General features: G+C 46.5%; 1 protein-coding gene across 3 annotated transcripts in view; it reads left to right on the top strand.

Annotated features, from left to right (window-relative positions):
* Positions 1-17,534, top strand: part of Kcnh1 (potassium voltage-gated channel subfamily H member 1) — a 295,808-nt gene that overhangs the window by 40,026 nt on the left and 238,248 nt on the right. For 2 of the 3 annotated variants that reach the window (XM_085687514.2, XM_085687513.2), the window contains exons 4-5: positions 4,043-4,171; positions 8,951-9,069. In XM_085687514.2, coding sequence (XP_085543640.1) covers positions 4,043-4,171; positions 8,951-9,069 — 248 coding nt within the window. The remainder of the gene's footprint in view (positions 1-4,042; positions 4,172-8,950; positions 9,070-17,534) is intronic. The other variant, XM_085687515.2, reaches the window with a different exon arrangement.

Genomic DNA, 17,534 nt, shown 5'->3' with positions numbered 1-17,534 from the left:
AATAATGATTATTATGAATGAGCCAAATCAGCAAAGTTTTATGTGCTCACTCTTATGCTGGCCTATCAGTTTCCTCATTTTTCAGACAAGAAAATCAAGAAATCTTACCTCTGAATAAAAGCCAGGCAACTCTGACCAGTGGGTCGTCTGCCCCCACCCCACTCCCGACACATACACAGTGTGTGTATGTGTGTGTGTGTGTGTGTGTGTGTGTGTGTGTGTGTGTGTGTGTAGTCCCTGGTTTGAGGCTGGCTGGAGCAGCTGTGCAGTTAGAGGTGCCCAGGGAAAGGCATCCTGCCTCAGTGCTGCTGGGCCAGCGCTCTCAGAAGAAGGAGCTGCTGGCCAAGTCGCTATTGATTCCTGCAGGCGACTCAGCCCTGACCATAGCTGAGCTGAGACACTCACGAGAGAAATAGCTGCTGCCTTCAGGAGTGGGCGAGTGTGGAGACAGATGCACTTGCTTACACAGTCGGGTTGTGTCCGTTTTCAGCAGGGCTCATCTTTCTTTATTCTGTGAAGGATCCACTGATGTGCTGTGGCTGTCAACCTCAAATCAAACACATGTGGAGAACTATTTTCCTCATTAAAATTCTCATTTATGTTTAGGAACTTAAACATACATAATACACACACATATACACACACACACACACACACACACACACACAAGTTAAAAAATTTTTTTTTGGAGACAGGGTCTCACTGTGTAGCCCCAGAGGGATTGAAGCTCACGCTGTAGACCAGGTTGACCTCAAATTCACAGACATCTGCCTACTTCTGTCTCCAGAGTGCAGGGTTTAAAGGTCTGCACCACGAAGTCTGGCGGATGTGAGTTCTTTTCATATCAATGTTTTTTTCTTATTTCTGAGTTTTATAGATGTTTTTTAGTGAGTTCTTTTTCTTATCCAAGTAATAAAAGTACTCCTCATTTTCTGCTGTGCTGCCCAAGTACTTACATTAAAATATTCTTTAGACTATTAAACAGTTTGGAATATGTTCTTATATATTATGTGATGTTAGTATTTAAACTGATTTTATACATTGCTCATTGAATTGTCATAGTATTGTTTGTTAAATAGTTCTGGTTTTCTTGATTTGAAATTTTCTTTTCTTCCTTTGTGTGTTCATGTGTGTGCAGGGTTTTTTTGGTGTATGTGTGTGTATGCTTGTGTGTACATGCTTACTTGTGTGTGTACTTGCATGCATATGAGTATGAACATATGTGTACATGCTTGAGTGTGGAGGCCAAAGGACAATCTCTACTTACTCGTTAGAGTCATCCACTTTGTATTTTGAGACGGGGTCTCTCATTGGCCTAGAGCTTCTGGAGCAGGCTGGCTGGTCAGTGATCCCTGGAGAGCTTCCTGTCTCTGCTTGCCCAGTGCTTGGATTACATATGTGACCCACTATGGCCAACTTCTTATGTATATGGATCATGGCAACTGAGTCAGATGCTCACACTTGTACAGGTCTATCTCCTGAGCCGTCGCGCGGCAGCCCTACCATTTTCTTTGTACAGCAACCCTTCACATCTGTGTGTCTGTTTCTGCCTTCTTGTTCTGCTGAGGGAGTGGGCTCAGTATCCACACACTTGGGCTTTTCCATACTTACTACAGGGTTCATTTTACTGTAGCTGCCCTGCCTCATAGCACCATGAGGTGCGGACTGCAGCTCGTCAGAGCCTGGCTCATTGCGAGTACTCTTTTAAGAGTGATGTTTTCATAGGCGTTTGCCTGGCAAGCCTTGCCAGTGATGCTTCGTTGTTATGGTAGCCATCGTCATTATTTGTTTCCTCTAAGCCACACTTACACCTTGATTTTTCTGTTTGAGACAAAGTCCACTTTATCAGGCTCTTGAGCACAGGGGACGCCACCATGGCTCTGACAGAAACTGCATTTTGTTCGTACATTAAGCAGGAGGCCTGACATCTTACTCAGTTGTGCTGTCTCACCTACAAACGCTGCGACTCGCCAATCATTTAGGTTTTGCTCTGTGTTCTTTAATTACAAGGAGGCTAAGCATTGATTTTTCTAACTTCCCCCTTGCTGTGGCTCAGATGGGCCCTCTCACCTCAGAACAGGGTGAGTTTCCTCTAACTCTTTGAGATATATTTTCTTTTAAGTCCTTCAAACAACCCTGGGGATTTCAGTCGTTAGAAGAAGAATTGGAAAGGAAGAAGGAAAAGGAAGTGCTAGTTTTAAACACCCGTGTATCACGTATGTTTATTTTTACTTAATCTTAGGGAAGTTGGTTATCCCTCTTTTATAAGTGGGTAATTGATGTTGAGAGAAACTAAGCTGCCAGGCCAGGACTCATTGTAAAGAGAGAAAGGACTTGGCCGTGTGCTTTGGGAGGCCACAACCTGGTCATCCATGCTGCCCAATGTTTCTGCGTTCATCATTTGTCTTAGAGGACGCTAATCCCTGACCAGGGTCTGTTCCTGGGCTAGGTTGCTGCTCCTAAGGCCAGTTTCTGGACCTAGCAGTGTGTCCAGCATCATGCAGCCCTTCCCAAGAGCCAGACTTGCTAACACGGTCAAAGCAGCTTGGCCTGTCCTGCTGCTAGTTAGTGTGACCTGATGCCCAGAGGTCTGGTGATAAAGAGCACCTAGAAGGGGACACAATCAAGAATGACAGAGGTTCAGAAATCCCTCATACAGCAGAACAGTGTGTCCTGCCTCCTTACTAGCCCCGGGGACCACCTCGAGATGAACTCTACAGCAATGTGAATTTTTGATCCCAGCTGTCTATTTAGACAGAAAGGAAATGATCAGAATGATAAGTGTTTAATCAGGGAGCATTTATTTCTGAAATGACAGTGAGCAGAACTGGGCAGAGAGAGGCACAGAGCTTTACAGATGTCTCTGTTGAAATGTGGCGAGCTCATGATGAGCTGGGACTCTGGAAAAGGGACAGAGGCTCCCTGACGTGATGGATGTGGTAGCCCTCAAGATCTCGGAGTACTGGGTTCTTGGCAGCTGGAATATAAATAAGCAAGGCAGTCCTACCAAACGGGCCCAAGGCATCGGGCCCAGCTTTCTGTGCAGTGCAGGGGAGGCTCTGAGGACTGAAGCCCTACAGGAAGTGAGGCTGCGAGGATGGAGAGGTGTGGCTGCTGATCTCCACGTGGCTGTGGCTCCTCCCATCTGGTTTGACACTAGAGTGATAAAGTAGGAGTACTTCCTGATTTCCATTTCAAAAAAGCCACGTGGAGTTTTCTTTGGAGCAAAAGGAAGGTGTTTTCCTGACGTGTTTGCTCTGTGTTGTCAACTAGAATATGGCCAGGAGTGGCTTGGTACTGTCATGCTGTCTTTTCGGTTTATTCTTGCTCACTTCAGGGTAAAAGGTTTCAGGTCCCACAGGTTCAGCAGAGGCCCCAAAGATGCAGTTACAGAAGCCTTCTAAAAACAGTGGGCAATTCCAAGGTCATGGTTTTCTTGGTTTTGAAATGCTATTCTTTTTGAACTGTGGATTTTCCTTCAAAATCTGACAGTTAAAATTATGCAGAGGGAAAGAAGATGAACATCAACCATGGATGTGTATTTTGGTAACCAACATGGCATATTTTCACTTGATCTATTTTCTGACTGCTTTTACAGTTTAGGGTTATTCATACTTGCACACAAATTCAATTTTGGCCCATGCTTGTTCAAGCGTGCGCACAAAACGATAGTTTCACAGGTTGCACGTGGACAGTGGGACTCTTCAGCCAAGGAAAGAGTCTGTTTGTGCTTGGCAGTGCCCAGCACACTTTGCTGTTACCCTGTGCTCTCAGAAGCCTTCAGTTCTCCATTCTATGAGATTTCAGACTCTATACTGACATGATGATGTGACCGTAAGGAAGTCCCCACTGTGTAGCTGTGTGGTCACTCTGCAAGTTTTCATTCCATCAAGAAAGGGGTGACTGGGATTCTCCCACGCCTGAAGTAACAAGAGCATTTAACAGTGAATTAATATTCGTGTCTGTTCACGCCCAAGTTTGATCCTCCAGTCCCTCCGAGGAGGCTGCAGACAACTGACCACCCTTTTGATGTTCCCTTCAGGGACACCCGTGTGGTTTTTTGTGAAGATTGCGCCGATCCGGAATGAGCAGGATAAAGTGGTTCTGTTCCTCTGTACCTTCAGCGACATAACCGCATTCAAGCAGCCGATTGAGGATGACTCATGCAAAGGTTTGTATTCTGACTTGCACAAGTGCATTTAAGACGGTTTTGTCCCCCCTTGACTCTCGTTTTGCTACAGAAAATTTGAGGTTGCCAAGGCAATCTTGCACAGAGATCAGGAATTAAATCTTCGTTTGTGTTGGGTATTATGTGATTCTGCATTGTGCCTGGGGAAGAGAGAGACAGAAAACCAAGTGTTGCTTGGTAAAGCATTTAGAAGTTAACCCTTTTACAGTTATGGTTTGATGCAGGAAAGCAGTCAGGCACATCTTACCTCACCAGCACTCTTCCAGGTTTTCTTCCCCTTTTCCTCCATCCCTCTCTCACTGGAGATTAAACATACGGTCTTGTGCATGCTAGGCAATTGCTCCTGAAATGTTTTCACAGTCATGCACGTGGGTAGGCATGGCCATACCGTGTTTATGACTTCCATGTGGGTGCCTGGTGTCTGTCTTGTAGATGGTTGCAGCCTCTTCAACTCAAAACAAGACATCAGACAATGCTAAACCTGAAAGAGGAGGTGCCATGAACACTGAGATGTTAGTAAATGGCTATGTGTCTGCCATGGTTTTGAAACCAAACTATGGGATAAACGAATTTATTTGAGCTGTCACAGAATGGGGGAAAAGTTAGATATACTCACACACCCAGCACCAGCCTCTGAACCCCACATATGTGTCTAAATGTGGCTGTGTGTGCCTGGCTGCATTGTGCCTGTTAATTGATTTCAAACGTGGAGTTACTGAGGCCAGGGACGCGAGTAACATTTCTGGAGGGGTCATCTGACCGGCTGTACGGCCTTTGATTTTCGCCAGATTGCAGTCCTATATTGTTTAGGTAACAGCAGAGACTTCGGAAAGGAGATGACAGGATCGCTGGGAGAGTTAGACTCCTGCCGTGGCCCAGCTCACTGGGATACAAAGGGCAACATGCTGTTGCCAGGGGCTGAGATCACAGGGTATCTGAGTTCCCCTTTCAAACCCCTCTCCTACAGTTTTCACTTAATTAACCAAGAGCCCAGCTATTTCGTGTTGCCAGGCTACCTGGCTCTGTGGTTGGCTTTCTGCTCCAGAGCTCTGCTCTTGGTGATTCCTAGGATACAGCTGAGAAATGCCAGCGGAGTCCAGGGGAGAGGCAGGCTGGGGCATGTTACCCTGGCTATGACAAAGACTCTTAAGTGATCCTTGTTGGGGGAGCGCCCGTGTGTGCCCTCAGTCTGTGTCTCTGAGGGTGTTTAAGATCCAGTCACATTTAGACACGTTTATGGAGTTGAGATCAGAGTGCCGTGTGCACCAGTGTGTGCCACCGTTTTCCAGGGTATGGTGATAGCTCCCCGGTTTAAGACCCCCGCAGTGTCTCTCCCTCCTTTCAGGTGTTTCCCCCCCCCCCAGTTTCTAGTTTTGATGTGGATCCCTCAGAGTAGCAGATAGTATATGGTGGCTCTCTGAGAACAGCTGCTTGCTTCTTGTAACCCACCAGACTCAAAGGGAAGGAACACTTTAAGGGCATTCAGATATTTTGACAATTATTTTTCAAGTGTTTACTTAGACAATTTAAAACATGTGACCTGGCCATGTCAGATGTTTTCTGCTGAGGCCTAGTGGCATGTACTTAGTGTTATTATAGTAGGAGAGGCACAGCCTTCTGAGGGAGTTCTCATCTGGCACGCAACTATCTACTTGATTCTCACAAAACCCGAAAGAAGCGATGAATCAGAATGATGGTACGGGACTTGTTTGGGTTTGTTTTCCAAGAATCATGTGCTCCACTTACTTAGCCCATCCTGCTCCGTGGTGCATCTTGTTGCTGATGAGAATCTCCGTGAATTATCCTCCTCCTTCCCTCCCTGATTCTCAACTATTCCCTATTAGCCAAGGCAACTTCTTGTCCTGTGTTCATTTTTATTGTTAATGAAATAACATGAGTAACACGTGGCTATTTGTAGGTACTTTAGAACACACACATATTTGACACATATTTACACATAGACACCTGCGCATATGCAGAAACATGTATGCACACATATGCATGCATGTGCATATACACATGTACACAGACACGTATACCATGCTTCTATGCACACACCTATGTATAAACACATGCACATGCTCACACACATTAGCTTTCAATGTGAGAATTCCGGTAGGGAGCCCAGCTTAATGCCGTCTTAATGCCATCTAATGCCATCTCAGAGACATGACTTTCTAAGCCTCCTTCCAATGCTGGGTAATGCTCCTGATTTCCTTGCCACCATATCACCGGCTCATATCACTGCTCAGGACACAGTCAGATTTTATATTCGCCTATTTATGATGGAAAGGCCTGGGAATTGGTGCAGTCTGATCCAGATAGGAAAAATACTGCTGTGTGACTGGATGGCTCCGGTTTGCCCTTGCCCTCTGGGCATGCTCTTGGTGCATTTCCTGCAGGGTTTGCAGTTCAGCACCACAGTCAGCACCAAATCCTCAGAGTCCAGCTTCCCTGGGCTTGTTTAGAATCCACTTGTGGGCTAGAACGGAAGCAAAAGCTCCCAAACAGTCTAGGTATGTATTCTGCTAGCTGGTTAGCTTTTTAACTCACATGTGTTCAAATCGTGTTTCAAATGTCTTGGCTTTGATCACGCACTTCACATTTTGAGTGCCTGGGTGGTGTGGGTGAGTCCAGAGAATGGTTTGGGAAGCCTGCTTGTGCCTAAAGCTTTCCTCTGAACAGCTAACTCAGCCAAGGACAGACAGCCGGATGATAGAGAGTTGTCTATTTCAGCATGGAGCCCTGGGCGCTCCTGGAGCCCTGGGTGCTGCTGATGGCTTCTGTGGTGTTTGCCTAGCTCCTCTTTACCCACAGCTCTGCCACTCGTCCCTTAACTCTGACGAAAGTGACACACATGTCACTGAGCAGGGACTGAGCGTCAAGCAGGGTTTTCTGTTTGGTAGCCAGTGGGTGGGTTATACTGAGGCTAAATCAGGCTCGGCCAATCGGACTTTATCTCTCCTTCTTTTACGGAGGGCAGGTGGTAGGGCTTTGGCTCTGCTCCTCTGAGCTCAGAGGCTGAACATGTGGGGAGAAGAGTGTGAAGCTTTGACCTTTGACCGTCAAAGGATGAGTCACCCTCCTGTTTTCTTGACACTTACGCCAAAGGTGCAGACTCACCTCTGTGTTGAGCATTCAGAAGTGAACGTGCCCAAAGGTGCTGTACAGATGAAAGGAAGAACTCTAGAGAAGACTTTCTAAGATTAGATTATTGGAGGATGAGGGCTCCTTCCTCCAATGGATGAGTCAGAGACATATTACAGCCCTTCTTCTTCAGCGCCGTCATACCATCTTTGCCCATGGGATAATGGAGAGGTTCTTAGTTAGCAAAACTACTTAAATAGCCATCGTAGATTTCATATTTGCACATTGATGGGGGAAAGACTGGAAGGGACGTTTGAGGGCACAGACAGTGTTACACACTGGCCACTTATTTGGGTCCACAGTTCACTGACACTCAGGCCGTGGTTCATGTGTATCACTGTTCAGTGTCAGCGTCACTCTAAGCTGAAGGAGAGCCTATCCCTGAAAGAGATTTTTAAAAGTCCGGAAGCACACCCACTGAGCACATGGGAAGATGTCCACATCCCCTGCAGAGTCTAGGCTGTCCCTCCTGCTGACCCCAGTGGAGCCCTAACAGCCCATATACTGTGCTCCAGGTCTGAAAGTGACAGTGTTCTATCTCTCTCTCTTCCTAGCGTGGGGTATTGGGCTGAAGGGGCTGACGGTGTCCTTTAGAGCATGGTGCTTTTGAGTGAAGCCAAAAGCTGGTTTATTGTTCTTGTATTGACCAAAGCTTATCAGATGAAAGATTCTAAAGGTTATACCAAGACCAAGCCATTCTCCCTAGTCCCACACTCCTCTGGATCCTAGATCAGTCTTGGGAAGGTGCTCCAGGGTAAGAATTAGAAGATACTTCTTCAGAAGGCACCAAAAGCTGGGAATGATAAACACTGCCTTGGTCCCAGCATCATATATGATAACAGTTGCATGCTCTGTGTATTTGCTGTGGACCCACGGACATGTGTTTGGAGATTTGGTCTTGAGGCCCTGCAGGTTTTCAGAGGTCTCATGGGATAGCTGCCTGGTCACAACCTTGATTCAGATGCTGCCTGTTGAGCGTCGTAATGTTGTATCTGGGGTACTTTAAGGGCAGTAAGGATCACCTAAACTTCTTAGATTCTCAGAAAACATCTTCCCTCCATGACCTTTCCCCTCTTAGTGCCTTCCCTTATATACCAGAAGTTGACCATTCACTTCCTGATCTTGGAGAAGACAATGCCACCCTGTCTAGTTGCATCATGTGCAACTCCAGTTGTGGCTCATTTTCCGCAAGAGCAGTTGATGGAGGAGTTGAGACAAGCCTGAGGCAAGTCACCCAAGGCAGAGAGCCATGTCCAGCACCTGGTGTGAGCCGGTGAAAGAGTCTTAAGCAGAGGAGAAGTCTGAGTTCTAGACACTTACTCCGAATGTGGGTGCGCTGAGCCTTTATTTCCTTATTTGTATAAAGTTTCTGAAACCTGCCCTGCTGTGTCTCAAGGCTATGATCAGAATGCAGCTCACGCATGTTGGAAAAGCAAGTTGCTGCCCAAACCTCCACACTTTGGGGTGAATTTCTGAGCTGCAGGTCTTGCTTGCAGGCATGCGGGACGCACTCATGAGAACTCCGGAGGACACTGGGCATTGTCCTGTGGTATCGCTGGTTGTGAATGCCTGTGCTCTTTTGGTGTGTGGCTGACCTTGTGTTTGTGTTTCTAGGTTGGGGGAAGTTTGCTCGCCTGACTAGAGCTCTGACAAGCAGCAGGGGTGTCCTGCAGCAGCTGGCCCCCAGCGTACAGAAGGGCGAGAATGTTCACAAGCACTCGCGCCTGGCAGAGGTAAGGGTGGGCAGAGCCCACCAGCCTTCCTTCCTGGGGGCATGTGGGCTGGTATGCCGGTGTGGAAGGGGTCCCCTGAGAGCCCCCAGCTTCTTGGCTGGGACTTTGGTTTGTCTGACGCTATAAACTGTTCTCTGTAACCTGTTTTGGCTGTTGCACTTTGCCGTGTGTAGCAGGGTGGAGAGAGGTGTCAGTTCACTTTTCTTAGGACACAGCAAGGAGCTGGAATTGCTTCTTATTTGTAATGGAGACCTTTAAAATAACTTATGAGCCATAGGCGATTTCGTCGTTTTAGCAATGCATACTATTCAAGGAAAACATGATACAGGAATTGAAAGGAAGAAAACAAAAATCTTCTGCACTCTCTGGCCATGTCACATTATTTGGTGCACATTAAATGCTTCCCTCAGGACGCAATCCTATTCCTAAAGAGGAAGAACTCCACCTTTAATGTTTATGGGGTTGTGATATATCTGAGAATGACTATATCTTCCTTTCTTTATTTTATAAATCCATGGTACCTTTGCAGGTTAGCAAATGTTCTTAAAGTTCTTGATTCGATAACCTCTAAAGTCAGGACAACCTGAAGCGGTGGAATTGCCCCGTCATCTGGGGCAATGTGTGAAGGGCTGGAAGCCAGGAGAACTATCTGTCATGTTTAATGCACCCTCATCTCCACACACCCCCTTCAGTCAGACCTTGTCTTCAGATTCTCAGTGAGATGAGGGTGGGACCTTCTCAGGACACTCCATGCCTCACTCAACAAGCCTCCATCTTAGCCAAATGTGCCAGTGCAAGCTCTCAGTTTGCCTTGAGATATGCAGTCAACTTTTGAGCACTGGGTAAAGGTATGGCCCTAACGTCTGACTTCCAGTTTCCTTATGGGAGAAATTCCCAGCGTGCTGAGCTCTACTGGGGGTCCTGCGCATGTGCAGTGCATGCTGGCTAAGTTTGTCGCTTTTGCCGACAGAGGGAGTATACACCATATCGAGGAAAATCATTTGGATGGTGATGGCAGCAGCATCTTTTTATTTATTTATTTATTTATTTATTTATTTATTTATTTATTTATTTATTTATTTTTCAGCCATGATGTGGAGCTCAGCTTATGATTGAAAGATTGCTAAGCAAAGTCTCACAACTCACAAATGTTTTCTCTCTGTTTCTTCTTGTTGTTGATGAAGTGATTTTCGCTCCTGCTTGTCCCCACTGCTACTGTCATATGGCTCTCCTGGCTTCTGTGTTGCTCCTTTTATGTATATTACAGGCCGGCTTTTCCTGTTAACATCTACGTTTAAACTCCTTTATTACAAGTCGTTGCTTAACTACCATTTCCCCATGTAGCAGTCAGGATTTTACCTAAGAAATATTAAGAGATTTACTTCATTTCTGCATTTCATGGTCATTGTCCTTGTTCGGTGGAAGACACTACCATTTCCCAGAAGGGGATGCAGCATCTTCAGTCACCACGCCTGTACCAATACCTAATGCTGACTCCTATTGGCACATGTTATATTGCCTGACAAGGAGTCAGAAAAGACAAAAATAATAGGATCATTAAGCAAGGGACGGACAAGTGCCTCATCCACTTCTTAACCTGCTTTAGATAGTTTTTTCCCAATTCATAATATGTCTTATAACATACCATCTACTTAAAAATTTTATCTACTCACTTATGTGTGAGAATATGTATGCATGTATGTGCAGTTGCGTGTGCTCAGACAACAGAAGAGGTATGGAGTGTCCTCTATCACTTTGCTTATATTCTTTTGAGGCAGGTTCTCTCCCTGTAACATGAGGGGGCCTGCTTGTTGGGGTTTATGTCCTGCCCAGTTCCCCACAGCTGGCAAGCCCTAGAGAAAAATCACACAGAGGACTCCATAAGATTATAAACTGATTGGTGCATTAGCGCAGGCTTCTTATTAGCGCTTGTAGCTTATATTAACCCATTGTTCTTATCTATGCTAGCCACATGGCTCGTACCTTTCACAGCAGGGCAGGCCACATGTTGCTTCTCAGTGGTCTGGGCAGGAGTGCGGAGGGAGCTTCCTGCTTCCCAGAATACTCCTGTTCTCATCACCCTGCCTCTACTTCCTGTCTGGTTGACCCACCTATACTTCCTGCCTGGTCGATCAGCATTTATTTAAAACATGATTGACAGAATAGAGACAATTCTCCTGCACCATCCTCCGAATCTGGGGCTTGCATTTTCATAGCTCAGTTAGAGACCAGAAAGCCCAGCATCTTTTTGTCTCTACCCTTGGAGCTGATGTTACAGGCATCTGCGTGATGTCTGGCCTGTTACATACGTGCGGGGATCTGAGCTCTGGTCCTTTGCCACTACTCAACCACTCCTCGCTGTCGAGCCATCTCCGGTCCAAACCTACCCTTTGTTGTGCTCGTCCTTCGGGAATGATCTCAGGCCCTTAGGACCGCAGCTAGCACTGAACAGCTGTTCGTAGTGTGACTTAATTTTTAGAAACTGAGTTAATGAATGAATGCCAGAAGGAACTGACCTGGTACTTTGTCTACCTGTCTGGCCCCTTGATTCCAGAGTGAGGCGAGAATCTGGGGCTCATCCCAGAAGCTTCAGCGGGTGCCTTACTGATTTTGTCGACCTTTACGGATTACTAGCTTTCGTTTTTTGCTGATTTTCTCTGTTGATTTTCTGTTTTCCATTTTAATGGTTTATAGGCAATTTAGATTTAGTTATTTATTTTAGCCTTCTAACTTTGGATTTAATTTTCTCTTCTTTGTCTAATTTCTTAAAGCAGATGTTTGGATAACTGATTTTGAACTTTCCTTCGATCAAAATGTAAGCTTTGATAAATTATAATTTTAGTTAAATTTTATATATTTAGTTAAAATACATCTTTATTAATATATGTATGTGTATGTGTGTATGTATGTGTGTATATGTATGTGTATGTATGTCTGTGTGTGTATGTGTGTGTGTATGTGTGTATGTATGTGTGTGTATGTGTGTGTGTGTTGCTGCATGCACCCATGCACACTCAGAGGCCAGAGGAGGTCATCAGGTGTCCTGGGTGTCACTTTCTACTTTATTACTTAGAGACAGGCCCTCTCACTGAACCTGGAGCTGGGCTGGTGACCAGCATGGCCCAGCTGTCCTCCTGTCTCTGCAGTGCTGGGGCTGCAGGTGGGTGTGTGACCACATCTGGCTTTTTACATGGGTGCTGTAGATTTGAACTTGGGTCCTCATGCTTGCAAAGCAAGTGTCTTACCCACGGGGCCGTTTCCCCAGTCCTCCTCATAGTTCTTGTCGCAGACTTAGATGCTGCTGTGTGTCCGCGCGGCATGGTCATGTATTCTTGCAGAACTGGCCCCTAACTGTAATGCTGCCTTGATAAAGTTGTTTCCTCTGAGTCTGTTGGAAGTGGATGTAGTTACCCTGCTTTCATTTGATTAGTGCCGGGACGGTATATCCTTCCCCATCTTGTCTCCATCTCATATTTAATATGGGGCTGCAGACAGCGTGTGGCTGGATTCTTTTAAAACCAGTCTGACAGGCTAAGCTTAACGTGATTATTGAAGCTCAGGCTGCTGGCTGTCATGTCTGATGCCTCTGCTCTGCTCACCGTCCTTGGTTTCCTCTCCTGTGGTGTTGCACACTCTTTCTTCTCATCTTGTTTTTAGCTCAATATTTTTATATTTCAATTTTTGATTAGATAAAATGTGCTTCTTTTGTGTATGAGTGTGGTATGTGTATATGTGGGTATGGGTAGGTACATGTATGTGGGGGCATGTACACATGTGTATGTGTAAGTTAGAACTCAGAGTCAGGTGTTGCCCTCAGTCACTCTGTGTTGGTTTTGAGGCCGGGTCCTCACTGAATGTGGAGCTTACTGATGAATCTTGGCTGGCTGGCAGTGGGCCTCAGGAGTCCACTCTCTGCCTCCCCAGCACTGAGATTCCACGCGTGGCACTGCTGGACTCTGCTGTTTCTGCAGGGGCTGGGAATCCACACCCAGGTGCTCACGCTTGCACAGCGAAAGCTCTGCTCCTTGAGCTACCGCCTCAGCCCTAAGTAGGCCTCTCTTAATACTTGTTTAGCAGATGCTCCAGAGTAGCAGATATATCCATATGCCCGCACAACACTAGACTGCTTCGTGGGTAGTGACAGTGCGTTCTGATACAACATATCCAACATATCCATGTTCTGTTCCACGGACCATTGCTCTCCTTCATGCCATTTATAAATGTCCATCTGCATGCACCTCTGTAGTCAAACACATTGTCACTATTGTTTCTACTACATGTATGCATGCATAATATGTATTCATGTATGTATGTGTGTATGTGTATATGTATGGCAGTCAGCACAATTCAGGGAGTCAGTGTTCTCCCTTTACCACATAGATCCTAGGAGTCAAACTCAGGCCACCAGGCTTAGTGACAGGTGCCTTTACCCACTGAACAATCTTGCTTACCCATGTGCCTATTATTTTGGTTAAACTTATTTAATAATAATAAAATGAGACTTATTTACCTTTGAGACTCTGAGAGTCTTCCAGTCTCTAAGTATGCCTGGAGTAGGGCCTGTGCCGTTTGCCTTCTTTGGAGTGAACTTCACCTCCTCTGTGAGGCCCATCTACAACCAGCGTGCTCACTTTATCTTTATTTGAGAAAATCCATTTCCCCTTCCCTTTGGGGTGGGTGTGATTACGTGTGGTACAGATATGCAGGCTGGTGTGCATTCTCTGTCTGCACACTTTTGTTTGGTTTTGAGATGGTGGTGGCGACCCTTATCTTTATATACCTTAAGGTGAGCATTGTCAGCCAGATAGACTCTGACCGCCCCTGAGAGGTCTCTGAGCTTGCCTGTGAGGGATGATCTAGACTGTGTTCTGTGTGGGAACCTGTCCACTGTGGGAGGCACCCTTCCCCGGCTGGGATCTTGGATGTGTAAATGAAGAAAGGGAGCTGGGTAGCAGCAGGCATCCAACCCCAGGTACTGAGTGGCTTTGAACTCTAGCCACCTTGACTTGACTCCACTGCCATGGTAGACATGCATTTGAGACATGAACCAGGATTGCTGTTTCTCCTCAAGTCGGTTTTGTAAGAATCTTTCAAGGCAGCCGCAGAAAAGACACTGAGACAGTTGAGCCATGTTTTTATCTACAGCTCCTCTCAGGATTGCTGTTGCTTTTGATATTTATGTAGCTTAATGTGACATGCCTAGGTTTGTTTTGTTTTGGGGGGCAGCATCCCGCTCCTGGGATCTGAGACATGTGGCTGACTCCAGTCTGGTGAAGACTCGGTGCTTCGTCTCCCGGCGCATCTGTGTTTATGCCTTTAGTACTTGTCCTGATTTTGGATATTCTGTTCTGGTTATTATTATTATTATTATTATTATTTATCCCTCATTTTCTTTACAGTTTCTAATATTTCTAGTGGTTTATACTAAAGCTCAGAGATTTGGGATCGCCTCTGCTGAATTCTGCCTCTTAAGGATCTCATCAAATCTGTTTTCATTTTGGTTACTGTGTTTTCTTGATAGTCTTTCTATTTGGCTCTTTCTAGACTGGCCATGTCTGTGTTCCCAGTGCATGTCTGCTCTTGCATGTTGTCTATGTTATCTACTACCCCTTCATGCTTTAGTCATGATGGCTTTATATTCCCAACGTGATAGTTGGGTTGCATGTTTGCTCTGCCTCTTCAGAATGAGCTCTTTCCTGCTTTATTTTATTTTTTTGCTTTCTGTCTTTTGGTTGAAAGCAGTTGTGGCTGGCCTGGCATAAGGAACTCGAGGAAGGATAAATGTCTATTAACTCTAGGGAGGCAGCATACGGCGGGGATGGGGAAGTGTTCTGCAGTCCCGGCTTCCGTCATTGAGTGAGCCTGGACCATGGACTGTGGCCTTCATGACTGCATTACAGCCTCCGCTCCTCTCTTAGGATGCTTAGGATACAGAGAGAACAGAGATGCTGGGTTTTTCCTTCCAGGATCATCAAGGCCAAGCCTGGTAAAGTGGTTTCTCTGGAGCTCAAGCCTTGTTGAGAAAAACTCTTGGAGCAGAACGGCCCCCGTCTGCCTCCTCTTGTCAGACACTTAGAGAGATTTTTCTCAAATCTTCTTCAAGGAGGCAACACCCACATGTAAAGGCCTGGGACTGGGTTCTGCTGGAGGATCTAATTCTGAGGAGTCCACCTAGCCGACGGCGGTTTTCCGTGGCCATCTGGGTGGGTTTGCTGCCTTCATTCTTTCTAGCAAGGGAGTCTGCTCAGGACATATTCCCTGGCAGATGGCGACTCCCGTGACCACCTGGGTCCTCACTTCTCTGATGACGTAAGAGGAGCTCCTGACTTCACAGACAGGCAGCTTCTGCTGTGCTGTGAGAACCCAGTAAGGACTTCCACGCCTTTCCCACGCAGGGCTGGAAATCAGAAGAGCCTGTGACGCTTATGGCAGGAGGCTGAGGAAGTCATCCTAAGCCTGTTCTCTCAGTCAGATGTCCTTGGTGAAAGAGGAGAAAGGAGCCAGGGAACTCCCTCCTGCCTGTGTGTAAGGAGAGCTGACATGGCAGCCTGCGTTTCTGTGGGCTGCATGTGTTGTCTCGAAGGCCCTCTTGTTTGTTAGGTTTTCCTGTCTTCCAGCTCACCCAGCTTCTACCCTCTCCTTTCTCAGACTGTGAACCAGAGGTACGCGGGGGCCAGGCTCTGCTTGCTCCCCACAAGGGGCCAAGCTCCCAGGCTCTGTGTGTGCTATAGCGCGCTCAGTGCCCTAAACACCTTGGTCAGGTTTACAGAGCAGGAGTCTGGGCCGAGGGGAGGCTTGCTGACTTTTTGAGGTAATGGGTGGACTGTAGTTTAAGTTGAGGCTTATGAGAAAAGTCAGGTGTGGTGCTGTGCGCTTATGATCTCAGTGCTAGAGAGTAGAGAGAAATTAATTCCTGGGACTTGCTGGTGAGCCTGCCTAACCTACTGTCTTAGGGGTTTTATTGCTGTGAAGAGACTATGACCAAGGCACCTCTTACAAAGGAAAGCATATTATTGGGCTTGACTTAAAGTTCAAAGGTTTAGTCTGTTATCATTATGGTAGGAAGCATGGCAGTGTGCAGGCAGACATGGTGCTGGAGAAGGAGCCAAGAGTTCCACATCTGGATACACAGACAGCAGAAAACTGAGACACACTGGCCAGACTTGAGCTTCTGAGACCTCAAAGCCCACCCTTAGTGACCTACTTCCTCTACGCCTCTAATAGTGCCATGATGACCATGCATTCAAATACACGCGTCTATGGTGGCCATTCCCATTCAAACCACCACATCTATGAAGTGAGGTCCAGGCCAGTGAGAGACTCTGACTTAAAACAAACAAACAAGGGTAGGTGCCTGGAAAGATGGGTCGGCCCTTAAGAGCGTCTGTTGCTGCTACTAAGGACCTGAGTTTGATTCCTCGCATCCACTTTAAGAAGCTCACCACTGCCTGTCACTCTAGCTCCAGCGGTTTCAACACCCTCTTCTGGCCTCTGCAGGCAACTGCATGCACATGAGTGCACATATACTTGCATGTGCACTCATGCACAAAAATAATCCACTCAAGGTCTATCAGATTCTAAACCCAACTTGTCTCCTATTTGGGGCCATTTTTTTCTGGATATGATCTCTTCCCAGTCCTCAGCTAGACTTTGTACCAGGGTGTTTTGGTGACCTTTTTCATCCTGTGACAGAATTCTCGATAGAGACAACTAAAGGGAAGAGGATTTTATTCTGACTTGGGGTTCACCTGCAGAGTCCTTGGCAAAGAAGGAACAGTGGTGGTTCAGGTGCAGAGTCCCTGGCACGGAAGGAATGGTGGCTGGGGCAGTCTGTGCCTCTGGCCGTAGGAGCACAGGTCAGCTTGCTCTTATTTCTCAGGCCAGGAACCAGACAGAGAGCTTGGATTGGAACTCGAGCCAGAGTGTATAACTTCCTGAGGACTGCCTTTCAGCAGCCCACTTCCTCTCATTAGGCCACACCCTCCCCAAACTGTGCCACCATCCAAGGATCAGAGTTTGAACACATGGGCCTGTGGGGGACATTTTACATTCAAGCCATAGCCTGGGGGTGACTAGGTAAGCTCTGGCTTTAGGTGGTAGGGGCCCATGAATTTCCTCTTGTTGGGGAAGGAAACTAAATTTACCTCTTGATCTTAAAATGATCTTATGTCACTGTACAAACTGTGCTGGGGGCCTTTATAAGCTGGGGTCCCTGGCTACAGAGACCAAATGATGCTAAGGAAGAGGAAGTGGTGTTGGTTGGGGTAAGCTCAGCTAAGAGAGGATCTTCAAACTGGGAGCAGCTTGCCAGTCTGAGGAGTTCCAGAAGGTGTGATGGACAGAAATGTTTCCCAAGGGAACACTTTCTTGTTCAGTCACTGGCCCTTGTTCATTGGAAACTTCTATTTTGAACAAATAGCTGGAGGCTGTCAGCTAGCTATTGTCTCTGTAGTTGAGCAAAGTGT

The sequence above is a fragment of the Myodes glareolus genome, chromosome 5, assembly GCF_982192425.1.
Source record: "Myodes glareolus chromosome 5, mMyoGla1.1, whole genome shotgun sequence".
Lineage (NCBI taxonomy): Eukaryota > Metazoa > Chordata > Mammalia > Rodentia > Cricetidae > Myodes > Myodes glareolus.
This window is presented reverse-complemented; position numbering and strand designations above follow the sequence as displayed.